Genomic DNA, 13387 nt, shown 5'->3' with positions numbered 1-13387 from the left:
CCTATACCCCCTCATAGTCCTCGATATCTCTCTCCCTATAGCCCCCTATAACTCCCCTCACCTATAGCCCCCTATAGCCCCCTCCCCTATAGCCCCCTATAACGCCCCCTCCTCTATAGCCCCCATAGCTCCCTATGACCCTCCTCCCCTATAGCTCTCTATAACCCCCCTCCCCTATAGCTCCCTATCACCCGCCTCTCTTATAACTCCCTATAGCCCCCACACCCCCCTCCCCTATAGCCCCATAGCTCCCTATAACCCCCCTCCCCTATAGCTCTCTATAACCCCCTTCCCCTATAGCCCCCTATAACGCCCCCCTCCCCTATAGCCCCCATAGCTCCTATAACCCCCCTTCCCCCATAGCCCTCTATAACCCCCCTCCCCTATAGCTCCCTATAACCCCCTCCCCTATAGCCCCCTATAACCCTTTATAACCCCCTCCCCTATAGCCCCCCATAACTCCCTATAAACCCCCCTTCCCTACAGCCCCTATAGCCCTCTATAACCCCCCTCCCCTATAGCCCCCCATAGCTCCCTATAACCCCCCTCCCCTATAGCCCTCTATAACCCCCCCTCCCTATAGCCCTCTATAACCCCCTTCCCTATAGCTCCCTATAACCCCCCCTCCCCTATAGCCCCCCATAGCTCCCTATAACCCCCCCTCCCCTATAGCCCCCATAGGTCCCTATGATCCCCCTCCCCTATAGCTCCCTATAACCCCCCCTCCCCTATAGCCCTCTATAACCCCTCCCCTATAGCTCCCTATAACCCCCCCTCCCCTATAGCCCCCCATAGGTCCCTATAACCCCCCTCCCCTATAGCCCCCTATAGCTCCCTATAACCCCCCTCCCTATAGCCCCCATAGGTCCCTATAACCCCCCTCCCCTATAGCCCCCTATAGCTCCTTATAACCCCCCTCCCCTATAGCTCCTCTATACCCCCCTCCCCTACAGCCCCCTATAGTCCCCTATAACCCCCCTCCCCTATAGCCCCCCATAGCTCCCTATAACCCCCCTCCCTCTCGCCCCCTATAGCTCCCCATTCCCCCCCCACCCGCGGCCCCTCCGCGCCCCCCACCAACCCTCGGCCCCGCCCCGCCCCCTCGGCCCGCCCCCGCCCACACAGGCCCCGCCCCCCCGCGCCCCACGGCCGCTCCCCCCCTCCCCCCGCCGCCGCTCACCCCCGCGCCGCCGCCTCGGGGCTCAGGGCGCGCCGCCATCTTGTCGCTCCCCCCGGCCCCGCCCCCCGCGGTCCCGCCCCGCCCACCGCCCTTAAAGGGGCCACGTCGGGGCCCCCCCCCCGCCGCGCGGGGGAGGGCGCTGCCCCTTTAAGGGCCGCCCGCCCTTCCTGGGGCGGGGCCGAGAGCCTCGGCCCGCCCTCCCCACGTCTTAAAGGGACAAGCGCCGCCAGTAACAAAACGGAGCTTTATTGGCCGTAGGCGGGGCCGGGGGTGGGGTGGGCGGGGCAAGTCCGAGAAAAAAGGGGGCGGGACCAGTCCAAGAGAAGGGGCGGGGCCTCGGAGAGGGGGCGGGGCTAGTCCGAGTCGAGAGCACGATTGATCTCCTCGGGGTCGCACTGCGTCGCACGCTGGTCTGGGAGGGGGGGGGGATAGTGACGTCAGCAAGGGGCAATGACGTCAGCGGGGGCAGTGACGTTAGAGGGGCGGGGGCAAGGGGGACTCCCCCCCCCCCCCGGGGGTGACAGGACCCCCGGGGGGGACATTGGGGACCCCAAGAACAGGGACCCCCCCCCCACAGCCGAGCACAATTGGGGCCCCCCAGGTGACATTGGGGCCCCCCTGGGGCACATTGGGACCCCCCAGGATGGACTGGGGACCCCCAGGTGACATTGGAGCCTCTAAGGTGCCATCGCTCCCCCCCCCCCCCCGGTGCCATCAGGGCCCCCCCAGGTGCCATCGGGTCCCCCTGGTGCCATTGAGGACCCCCTGGGTGACATTGGGGACCCCCGGGTGCCATCGGGTCCCCCCCCAGGGTGCCATTGGGGTCCCCCGGGTGCTATTGGGGCCCCCTGGGTGACATCAGGTCCCCCCCCCGGGTGACACTGGGATCCCCCCAGGTGCCATGGGGTCCCCCCTGGGTAGCCATCAGGGCCCTCCCTGGTGCCATTGGAGACCCCCAGGTGACATTGGGGACCCCCGGGTGACACTAGGACCCCCCAGGTGCCATTGGAGACCCCCACGGTGCCATCGGGTCCCCCCCAGGTGCCATCGGGTCCCCCCCAGGTGCCATTGGGGACCCCCGGGTGACATTGGGTCCCCCCTGGTGACATTGGGGACCCCTGGGTGCCATCAGGGCCCTCCCTGGTGCCATCGGTCCCCCCCAGGTGACACTGGGACCCCCCAGGTACCATCGGGGTCCCCTGGGTGACATTGGGGCCCTCCCTGGTGCCATTGGAGACCCGCAGGTGACACTGGGATCCCCCCGGGTGCCATGGGGTCCCCCCAGTGCCATTGGGGACCCCCGGGTGACATTGGGGCCCTCCAGGTGCCATCAGGGCCCCCCCAGGTGACAGTGGGGCCCCCCCCACGGTGCCATTGGGTCCCCCAGATGCCATCGGGTCCCCCTGGTGCCATCAGGGCCCTCCCTGGTGCCATTGGGGACTCCTGGGTGATATTGGGGACCCCCTGGGTGACACTGGGGATCCCTGGGTGCCATTGGAGCCCCCCGAGGTGCCATCAGGACCCCCCCAGGTGCCATTGGGGACCCCTGAGTGCCATCGGGGCCCCCCGGGTGACACTGGGGACCCCCTGGTGACATTGGGGACCCCCAGGTGCCATCAGGGCCCTCCCTGGTGCCATTGGAGACCCCCGGTGACATTGGGGACCCCCGGGTGACACTGGGATCCCCCGGGTGCCATTGGAGACCCCCACGATGCCATCGGGTCCCCCCCGGTGACATTGGGGACCCCCTGGGTGCCATCAGGGCCTCCCTGGTGCCATTGGTCCCCCCCCGGGTGACACTGGGACCCCCCAGGTACCATCGGGGTCCCCCGGGTGACATTGGGGCCCTCCCTGGTGCCATTGGAGACCCCCAGGTGCCATTGGGGACCGTTGGGTGACACTGGGACCCCCTGGTGCCGTCGGTCCCCCCAGGTGCCATCGGGGACCCCCAGGTGCCATCAGGGCCCTCCCTGGTGCTATTGGGGCCCCCCCCAGGTGCCATGGGGACCCCCCCGGGTGCCATGAGGTCCCCCCGTGCCATTGGGGACCCCTGGGTGACACTGGGACCCCCTAGGTGCCATCAGGGCCCTCCCTGGTGCCATTGGGGACCCCCGGGTGCCATTGGGGACCCCCGGGTGACACTGGGGACCCCCGGGTGACACTGGGACCCCCCCAGTGCCATCGGGTCCCCCCCGGTGACACTGGGACCCCCGGGTGACACTGGGACCCCCTGGTGCCATCGGTCCCCCCAGGTGCCATCGGGGACCCCCCAGGTGCCATTGGGGCCCTCCCTGGTGCTATTGGGGCCCCCCCAGGTGCCATGGGGACCCCCCCGGGTGCCATGAGGTTCCCCCGGTGCCATTGGAGACCCCCAGGTGCCATCGGGGACCCCCCAGGTGACACTGGGACCCCCCCGGTGCCATCGTGTCCCCCCGTCGCTCCCACCTTTGCAGGCGGCGCCCCGGGGGCCGTCGGGGGCTGCCCTGGGAGCTGCTCACGAGTCCCTGGCCGGGGGAGTCGGCCCGGGTGGAGTCCGGGAGCGGGACCGGCCGGGACCCGGAACTGGCACCGGCACCGGCACCGGGGGGGCTGCGGGCGGCACCAGCGTCACCGGGCGCAACACCCGCAACGGGGGTTCCCGCCCCCACTGGGTGTTTTTTGCCCCTACCGGGTGTTTTTCTGCCCCTATTGGGTATTTTCCTATCCCCATCGGCTGTTCTTTGTCCCTACCGGGTGTTTTCCTGTCCCAACGGGTGTTTTTGCCCTACTGGGTGTTTTTTGCCCCCTGCGGGTGTTTTTCACCCCCTACCGGGTGTTTTCCTGTCCCCACCAGGTGTTTTTTTGCCCCTACTGACTATTTTCCTGTTCCCACCGGGTGTTATTCTGCCCCATTGGGTATTTTCCTGGCTCCACCGGCTGTTTTCCCGCCCCGCCGGCTGTTTTCCCGCCCCGCCAGGTGTTTCCCGAGTGTTTTCCCACCCTGCCGGTTGTTTCCCGGTTGTTTTCCTGCCCCACCAGCTGTTTCCTGGGTGTTTTCCTACCCCACCGGCTGTTTTCCCACCCCACTGGTTATTTCCCGGGTGTTTTCCCGCCCCACCGGGTGTTTTCCCACCCCGCCAGGTGTTTTCCCGGCTGTTTCCCAGCTGTTTTCCCGCCCCGCCAGGTGTTTTCCCGCCCCGCCGCCTGTTTCCCCGGCTGTTTCCCGGTTGTTTTCCCGCCCCGCCAGGTGTTTTCCCGCCCTGCCAGGTGTTTTCCCGCCCTGCCAGGTGTTTCCCCGGCTGTTTCCCGGTTGTTTTCCTGCTCCACCGCCTGTTTCCCCGGCTGTTTCCTGGGTGTTTTCCCGCCCCGCCGCCTGTTTCCCAGCTGTTTTCCCGCCCCGCCAGGTGTTTTCCCGGCTGTTTCCCAGTTGTTTTCCCGCCCCGCCGCCTGTTTCCCCGGCTGTTTCCCGGTTGTTTTCCCGCCCCGCCGCCTGTTTCCCGCCTGTTTCCCGCCTGTTTCCCGCCTGTTTCCCCACCTGTCCCCGCGCGGCGGCAGGAGGCGGCGCCGCTTGCGGCCGTTGCAGCTCGTGGAGCTGATGGTGCCGCCGGCTCCGTTTTCCAGGCGCCGGGAGCCCGGCGGCCGCTTCCGCTTGTCCCCGGCGGTGCCGTCACCGTCACCGTCGCTGTCGTCCCCCGGCGGGCGCGAGGTGACGGCGTCAGGCGACGGCGCCGCCGCTTCCGACGGCTCCGGGCTGCTCGGAGCCGCCTTGGGGGTGGCCTCGGAGGCGCCGCGGCCGCCGGGGGACGGTGACGGCGACGGCGGTGACGGCGACGACGGCGACGGCGGTGACGGTGACGGCGGCGACGGTGACGGCGGTGACGGGGTCTCGGCCGCCTCCAGCGGCAGCGTCTCGATCTCCAGCACGAAGAGCTCGGGGCTGGGTCCGGCCTTCGGCGCCGCCTCCTCGGTGTCACCTGCGGGGACACGGGGGGGTCACAGGGACACCGGGGGGTCACGGGGACACCGGGGGGGTCACGGGGACACCGGGGGGGTGTCACCCACCTGGGGGGGCGGCGGCGGCGGCGCCTTCCTCCTCGGCGCCTGTTGAGGCCTCCTCGTCCTCGGCCTCCTCCGAGGCGCCCGTGTCGCTGTCACCGTCACCGCGGGGCGGCCCGGCCCCGCTCGGGGCGCCCTGGGGACACGGGGACACCGTGGGGACGGCCCCGATGTCCCCAATGTGATGACACAGGGGACACGGACAGGAGTGACGCGGGGGACATGGATGGGGATGACACAAGGGACATGGACGGGGATGACACAGGGGACATGGACGGATGGGGACACCGCGAGGACACGGTGCCATCCCCGATGTCCCCAATGTCACGGCACAGGGGACACGGACAGGAGTGACGCGGGGGACACGGATGGGGATGGCACAGGGGACATGGACGGATGGGGATGACACAAGGGACACTTGGGGACGCGGTGCCACCCCCGATGTCCCCAATGTGATGACATGGGGGACACTGTGGGGCTGCTGCCACCATCCCCGATGTCCCCAAGGTGACGTCCACAAGGACGTGGCTCCCTCCCCAATGTCCCCAACGTGATGACACAGGGGACACTTTGTGGCCATGACTCCCTCCCTGATGTCCCCAACGTCCACAAGGACATGGCCCCATCCCCAATGTCCCCAATGTCACCACACAGGGGACACCGCGTGGCTGTGACTCCCTCCCTGATGTCCCCAACGTGATGACCACAAGGACATGGCCCCATCCCCGCTGCCCCAGTGTCCCCAATGTCACCACACAGGGGACACCATGAGCAGATGGCTCTACTTAATGTCCCCAATGTTACGACACAGGGGACACTTTGTGGCCGTGACTCCATCCCCAATGTCCCCAATGTCACCACACAGGGGACACCATGAGCAGATGGCTCTACTTAATGTCCCCAATGTCCCCACACAGGGGACACCGTGTGGCCGTGACTCCCTCCCTGATGTCCCCAACGTGATGACCACAAGGACGTGGCCCCATCCCCAGTGTCCCCAATGTCACCACACAGGGGACACCGTGGGCGCCGTTCTCACCTGGGCGCCATCCCCGCTGTCCCCATTGTCCCCAATGTCACTACACAGGGGACACCACGAGCAGGTGACTCCCTCCCCAATGTCCCCCATGTCCCCAATGTCCCCACACAGGTGACACCGCGGGCGCCGTCCTCACCTGCGCGCCGTTCCCATTGTCCCCGTTGTCCCCAATGTCCCCACACAGGGGACACCGCGGGCGCCTCCATCCCCAATGTCCCCAATGCCCCAATGTCCCCACACAGGGGACACCAAGAGCAGGTGCCTCCATCCCCAATGTCCCCAATGTCCCCAATGTCCCCACACAGGGGACACCAAGAGCAGGCGCCTCCATCCCCAATGTCCCCCATGTCCCCAATGTCACCACACAGGGGACACCGCGGGCGCCTCCATCCCCAATGTCCCCAATGTCCCCACACAGGTGACACCGCAGGCGCCGTCCTCACCTGCGCGCCGTCCCCATTGTCCCCGTTGTCCCCAATGTCCCCACACAGGTGACACCGCGGGCGCCGTCCTCACCTGCGCGCTGTCCCCAATGTCCCCAATGCCCCAATGTCCCCAGACAGGGGACACCAAGAGCAGGCGCCTCCATCCCCAATGTCCCCAATGCCCCAATGTCCCCAATGTCCCCACACAGGTGACACCGCGGGCGCCGTCCTCACCTGTGCGCCGTCCCCGCCGTCCCCGTCGTCCCCTTTGTCCCCGGGGCGGTGGCGGCGCCGGCCGCGCTCGCGGTCCTCGCCGCGCTCCTGCAGCCGCGCGTAGCGGGCGATGACGGCGTCCAGCCGCGTCAGGGCCAGCGCCCGGTTCCGCCGCAGCCGCCGGGCCAGGTCCGCGTCGGCCAGCGCGGGGTCCGAGCCTGGGCCGGGGACAGGGGATGTCACCCGATCGCGTCACCCGATGGCGTCAGCCAATGGTGTCAACATCACCCGCATGATGGCGTCACCCGACAGTGTCACCCAATGGTGTCACCCGATGGTGTCAACATCACCCGCGCGATGGCGCCACCCGACGGCGTCACCCAACGGCGTCACCCAATGGTGTCACCCAATGGCGTCACCCAACGGTGTCAACATCACCCGCGCGATGGCGCCACCCGACGGCGTCACCCAACGGCGTCACCCAATGGTGTCACCCAATGGCGTCAACATCACCCACGTGATGGCGTCACCCGACGGCGTCACCTGACGGCGTCACCTGACGGCGTCACCCAATGGTGTCAATATCACCCAATGGCGTCACCCAACAGCGTCACCCAATGGTGTCAACATCACCCACGCGATGGAGTCACCCGACGGCATCACCCAATGGTGTCACCCTTTGACGTCAGCGAATGGTGTCAACGTCACCTGCGCGATGGCATCACCCGACAGTGTCACCCAATGGTGTCACCCAATGGTGTCAACATCACCTGCGCGACAGCATCACCCAACGGCGTCACCCGATGACGTCACCCAATGGTGTCAACATCACCTGCACGATGGCGTCACCCGACAGTGTCACCCAATGGTGTCACCCAATGGTGTCAACATCACCCGCGTGATGGCGTCACCCGACAGTGTCACCCAATGGTGTCACCCGATGGTGTCAACATCACCTGCGCAGCGGCGTCACCCAACAGTGGCAACATCACCCACGTGATGGCGTCACCCGACGGTGTCACCTGATGACGTCACCCAATGGTGTCAACGTCACCCACGCGGCGGCGTCGCCCAACGGTGGCAGCGTCACCCGCGCGATGGCGGCATCACCCAACAGCGTCCCTCAATGCTGGCAACATCACCCGCGCGGTGGCATCACCCGACAGCGTCACCCAATGGCGTCACCCGATGACGTCACCCAATGGTGTCAACGTCACCCACGCAGCGGCGTCACCCAACGGCGTCACCCGCGCCATGGTGGTGTCACCCAACGGCGTCAATGTCACCCAATGGTGTCGATGACACCCGCGCGATGGCGGCGTCACCCACAGGGCAACATCACCCAACGGCGTCAATGGCACCCGCACAGTGATGGCGTCACCCACACAGCGGCAGCGTCACCCGACGGCGTCACCCACGTGGCGGTGTCACCCGACGGCGTCACCCAAGCAGCAGCGTCACCCAACGGCGTCAATGGCCCCCAATGGTGTCAATGGCACTCGCGCGATGGTGGCATCACCCGCACGATGGCGGCGTCACCCACACATCAATGTCACCCAATGGCGTCAACGGCACCCGCACAATAGCGGCGTCACCCGCAGGGCGGCGTCACCCAACGGCGTCAATGGCACCTGCAGGGTGCGGATGTCACCCGCACGATGGCGGCGTCACCCGCACATCAACGTCACGCAACGGCGTCACCCGCGCGATGGCGGCGTCAGCCGCGCAATGGTGTCACCCAACGGCATCAACAGCACCCGCACGGCGGCAGCGTCACCCACGCGTCAACATCACCCAATGGTGCCAATGGCACCTGCGTGATGGCAGCGTCACCCGCGGGGCAACAGCACCCATGTGGTGGTGACATCACCCCGCATATCAACGACGTCACCCGCACACCAACGTCACCCGTAGGGCAGGGATGTCACCCGCATGATGGCGGTGTCACCTGTGCATCAACATCACCCAACAGTGTCAATGGCACCCACGCAACGGCAGCGTCACCCGCGCATCAATGTCACTCGCAGGGCAGGGACAACGGCACCTGTGCGATGGCAGCGTCACCCGCACGTCAACGTCACCCACACGGCAAAAACACCCGCACGGTAGCGGTGTCACCTGCGCGCCAATGTCACCTGCACGATGGCGGCGTCACCCACGTATCAACAGCATCACCCGCGCGTCAACGTCACCCATGTGGCAACAAGACCCATATGGTGGTGGCGTCACCCGCGTGATGGCGGCGTCACCCGCGCAGCACCACCACCCACACGTCAACGGTGTCACCCGCACGTCAACAGCGTCACCCGCGCGGTAGTGTCACCCACACATCAACAGCGTCACCCACGCGTCAACAGCGTCACCCGCGCATCAATGTACAGCCGCAGGGCACTGACGGTGACGCCGTCACCGAACCGGTATCAACACACAGAAGCAACAACAAGGACATTGAGGTGACGGCGTCACCGTCACCAAACCGGTACCAACGCAAAGAAGGAACAAGGAGGTGGCCGCACGCTGCAGTGTGACGACCCCGTCCCATCCCCGTCCCGTCCCCGTCCCCAGTGTCCCCAACCTGTCCCCGCTGTGTCCCCGTCCCCGCATCGTCCCCATCCCCATCCCTGTCCCCATCCCGTCCCCAGGTCCCTGTCCCCGTCCCTGTCCCCATCCCAATCCCATCCCTGTCCCTGTCCCGTCCCTGTGTCCCCATCCCTGCCGTGTCCCCACTGTGTCTCCGCCGTGTCCCCATCCTGTCCCCATTCCCATCCCCGTGTCCCCATCCCCATCCTGTCTTGTCCCAGTGTCCCTGTCCCCATGTCCGTCCCTGTGTCCCCGTCCCCGCCGTGTCCCCGCTGTGTCCCTGCCGTGTCCCCATCCCCATCCCGTCCCCGTGTCCCCGTCCCCGTGTCCCCGTCCCTGTCCTGTCCCTGTGTCCTCGTCCCCGCTGTGTCCCTGCTGTGTCCCCGTCCCCATCCCTGTTCCCGTCCCTGTTCCCATCCCCATGTCCCCATCCCCGTGTCCCCGTCCCCACCGTGTCCCCGCTGTGTCCCTGCCGTGTCCCCGTCCTGTCCCCATCCTGTCCCCATCCCCATTCCTGTCCTGTCCCCATCCCCATGTCCCTGTCCCTGCTGTGTCCCCGTTCCTGTGTCCCCGTCCCCATCCCTGTGCCTGTCCCCATGTCCCCATCCCCGTGTCCCCATCCCCGTGTCCCAGTCCCCATGTCCCCGTCCCCGTGTCCCCGTCCCTGTGTCCCCGTCCCCATCCCCGTGTCCCCATCCCCGTGTCCCCGTCCCCATTCCTGTCTCTGTGTCCCCATCCCCAGGTCCCCGTCCCCATGTCCCCGTTCCTGTTCCCGTCCCCATCCCCGTGTCCCCGTGTCCCCGTCCCCATTCCTGTCCCTGTGTCCCCATCCCCGTGTCCTCGTCCCCGTGTCCCCGTCCCCATGTCCCCGTCCCCGTCCCCATCCCCGTGTCCCCGTCCCCGTGTCCCCGTCCCCATTCCTGTCCCTGTGTCCCCATCCCCGTGTCCCCGTCCCTGCGTCCCCGTCCCCATCCCTGTGCCTGTCCCCGTGTCCCCATCCCCATGTCCCCATCCCCGTGTCCCCGTCCCCGTGTCCCCGTCCCCATTTCTGTCCCTGTGTCCCCATCCCCAGGTCCCCGTCCCCGTGTCCCCATCCCCGTGTCCCCATCCCCATTCCCGTCCCTGTGTCCCCATCCCCAGGTCCCCGTCCCCGTGTCCCCGTTCCTGTTCCCGTCCCCATCCCCGTGTCCCCGTGTCCCCGTCCCCACTGTGTCCCCATGTCCCCATCCCCGTGTCCCTGTCCCCGCGCTCACCGGGCCGGTACTGATCCGTCAGGTGGCTGCCGAAGTTGTAGACCAGGTCGAGGTGTCTCCGCTCCTGCAGGCGGTTGCCGACCTCGCGGAAGGCGTCCTGCGCCATGCTCTCCATGCGGCGCCGCGGCAGCGCCAGCCGGTGCCGCGCGCTCGCCTTCTCGATCACCTTGAGGATGTCGGCGTAGTCGGGGAAGGCGGCGGCCGGCCGGTTGACGAAGCGCTCGATGCGCCTGTTGACCTCCGGGTACCGCGTGCCGCGGTAGGCCACGCGCTGCTCCGCCACGCGGCCCGTGAGGCTGCTACAGCGCTTCAGCGCGCACAGCCGCTCGAACACCCGCATGAGCCGCCGCTTCAGGCGGCCCTCCTGGACGTAGGAGGAGTCGGCGCTGTCCAGCTCGGCCAGGTCCAGCTCCCGCTCCTGCAACCGCCGGATCTCCCCCGCGTACACCCGGAGGAGGTTTTCCAAGGAGCGGATCTGCCGCTTGGAGCCGCCCGGCGGTGCGGCCGGCGCGGCCGCGCTGGTGCTGGGTTGTTCGGGTGTTGCCGCGGGTGTCGCTGCGGGCGTCGCGGCGGCCAGGGGGACCTTGCGGCGCGGCGCGTGCGCCTTGAGCACGGTGCAGAGCTCGTTGATGTAGACGTAGACCTTGTCGCGGCGCGCGCGCACGCGGGCCAGGCAGCGCCGCAGCACCGCGCGCAGCTCCGCCGAGCCCAGGAAGGCGCCGGCCGCCTTGCGCCGCCGGCCCGCCAGGAACGGCAGCACCTCCGGGTGTTCCTGCGTCAGGCGGCCGCACAGCTCCACGAACTGCGGGGGGGACGCGGGTGACACGGGGCGGGGGGCGCTACCCCAGGCGGGTGACACAATCCCGGGCAGGGTGACACAGGGCAAGTGACACTATCCCAGATGGGTGACACAATCCCAGGGAGGGTGACACAACCCAGGCTGGGTGACACTACCCCAGGCAGGTGACACTACCCCAGGTGGGTGACACAACCCAGGCCAGGTGACACTACCCCAGGCGGGTGACACTACCCCAGGCTGGGTGACACAATCCCGGGACAGGTTACACAACCCAGGGCGGGTGACACTACCCCAGGTGGGTGACACAACCCAGGCGGGTGACACTACCCCAGGCAGGTGACACAATCCTGGGGAGGGTGACACAGGGCGGGTGACACTATCCCAGGCGGCTGACACTGCCCCTGGATGGGTGACATGATCCCAGGCCGGGTCACACAACCCAGGGCGGGTGACACTATCACAGATGTGTGACACAATTCCAGGCAAGTGACACTACCCCAGGCAGGTGACACAATCCCAGGGCGCGTGACACAGGGCAGGTGACACTACCCCAGGTGGGTGACACAATCCCGGGGCGGGTGACACTACCCCAGGCGGCTGACGCTGCCCCTGGATGGGTGACACGATCCCAGGCCGGGTAACACAACCCAGGGTGGGTGACACAATCCCAGGGTAGGTGACACTATCCCACATGGATGACACTATCCCTGGTTGGGTGACACAATCTTGGGGCGGGTGACACAACCCAGGGCGGGTGACGCTGTCCCAGGCAGGTGACACTGTTCCTGGGGTGGGTCACATGATCCAGGCCAGGTGACACTACCCAGGGCGGGTGACACAGGGCGGGTGACACCGCCCCTAGGTGGGTGGCACAACCCAGGGTGGGTGACACAACCCGAGACGGGTGACACTACCCAGGGCGGGTGACGCTACCCAGGGCGGGTGACGCTACCCAGGGCGGGTGACACAATCCCACGGTGGGAGACGCTATCACAGGCGGATGACGCTGTCGCCAGGTGGGTGACATGATCCCAAGTTAGGTGACACAACCCAGGGCGGGTGACACTACCCAGGAGGGGTGACACAGGGTGGGTAACTCTATCCCAGGCAGGTGACACTGTCCCAGGGTGGGTGACACGATCCCGGGTGACTATCCCAGGCGAGTGACATGATCGCGGGTCGGGTGACACGATCCTGGGGTGGGTGACACAACCCAGGGCGGGTGACACCATCCCAGGCAGATGCCGCAAGGCGCCTGACACTATCCCAGGTTTGGGTGACACAGTCCCGGGCTGGGTGACATGAACCAGGGAGGTGACACTCTCCAAGGAGGGTGATGTCCCCCCGGATGGGTGACACGTCCCAGGGCGGGTGACACTGCCCGAGGAAGGTGGCCCATCCTGGTGGAGGTGACACTCTCCAGGGAGGGTGACACTCTCCAAGGACGGTGACGCGCTCCAGGACGGGTGACACATCCCCGGGCGGGTGACGCAACCCGAGCCGGGTGACACCCCCCCGTCCCTCCTGCCGGGTGACACCTCCCGCAGCGGGTGACACCCCCGGCCTCACCTCCGCGAACAGCCGCTCGTTCTCCTCCGTGTAGCTACCCTCGGCCGCGCCGGGGGCGGGGCTGGGCGGCCGCGGTGACGGTGACGGCGGTCGCGGTGACGGCGGTCGCGGTGACGACGCTCGCGGTGACGGCGCTCGCGGTGACGGCGGTCGCGGTGACGACGGCCCCGGTGACGGTGACGCCGCCGCCGCGTCCCCCCCGTTGGGCCGGGAGCCTTCGGCCTCGGCGGGGGGCGGCGCCGTCGCCCCCTCGTCCTCGTCGTCCAGGACGATGACGCCGCCGGGCGCCGCCAT

At 67.5% G+C, this 13387-nt stretch overlaps 1 protein-coding gene across 1 annotated transcript; it reads right to left on the bottom strand.

Moving 5' to 3' along the window:
- Window positions 1–4694: 4694 nt before the first annotated feature.
- On the bottom strand, window positions 4695–13387 carry DAXX (death domain associated protein; the record flags this gene model as incomplete). The annotated part of the gene is made up of 5 exons (XM_088539459.1): window positions 13094–13387; window positions 10726–11527; window positions 6914–7110; window positions 5222–5285; window positions 4695–5133 (listed from the first exon to the last, which is right to left on the bottom strand). Coding segments are annotated over exons 1-5 (1796 nt in total), but the record flags the coding sequence as incomplete, so codon positions are not given.

The sequence above is a fragment of the Tinamus guttatus genome, unplaced genomic scaffold, assembly GCF_059628265.1.
Source record: "Tinamus guttatus ecotype Peru unplaced genomic scaffold, ASM5962826v1 Tinamus_guttatus_pri_ptg001708l, whole genome shotgun sequence".
Classification (NCBI taxonomy): domain Eukaryota; kingdom Metazoa; phylum Chordata; class Aves; order Tinamiformes; family Tinamidae; genus Tinamus; species Tinamus guttatus.
This window is presented reverse-complemented; position numbering and strand designations above follow the sequence as displayed.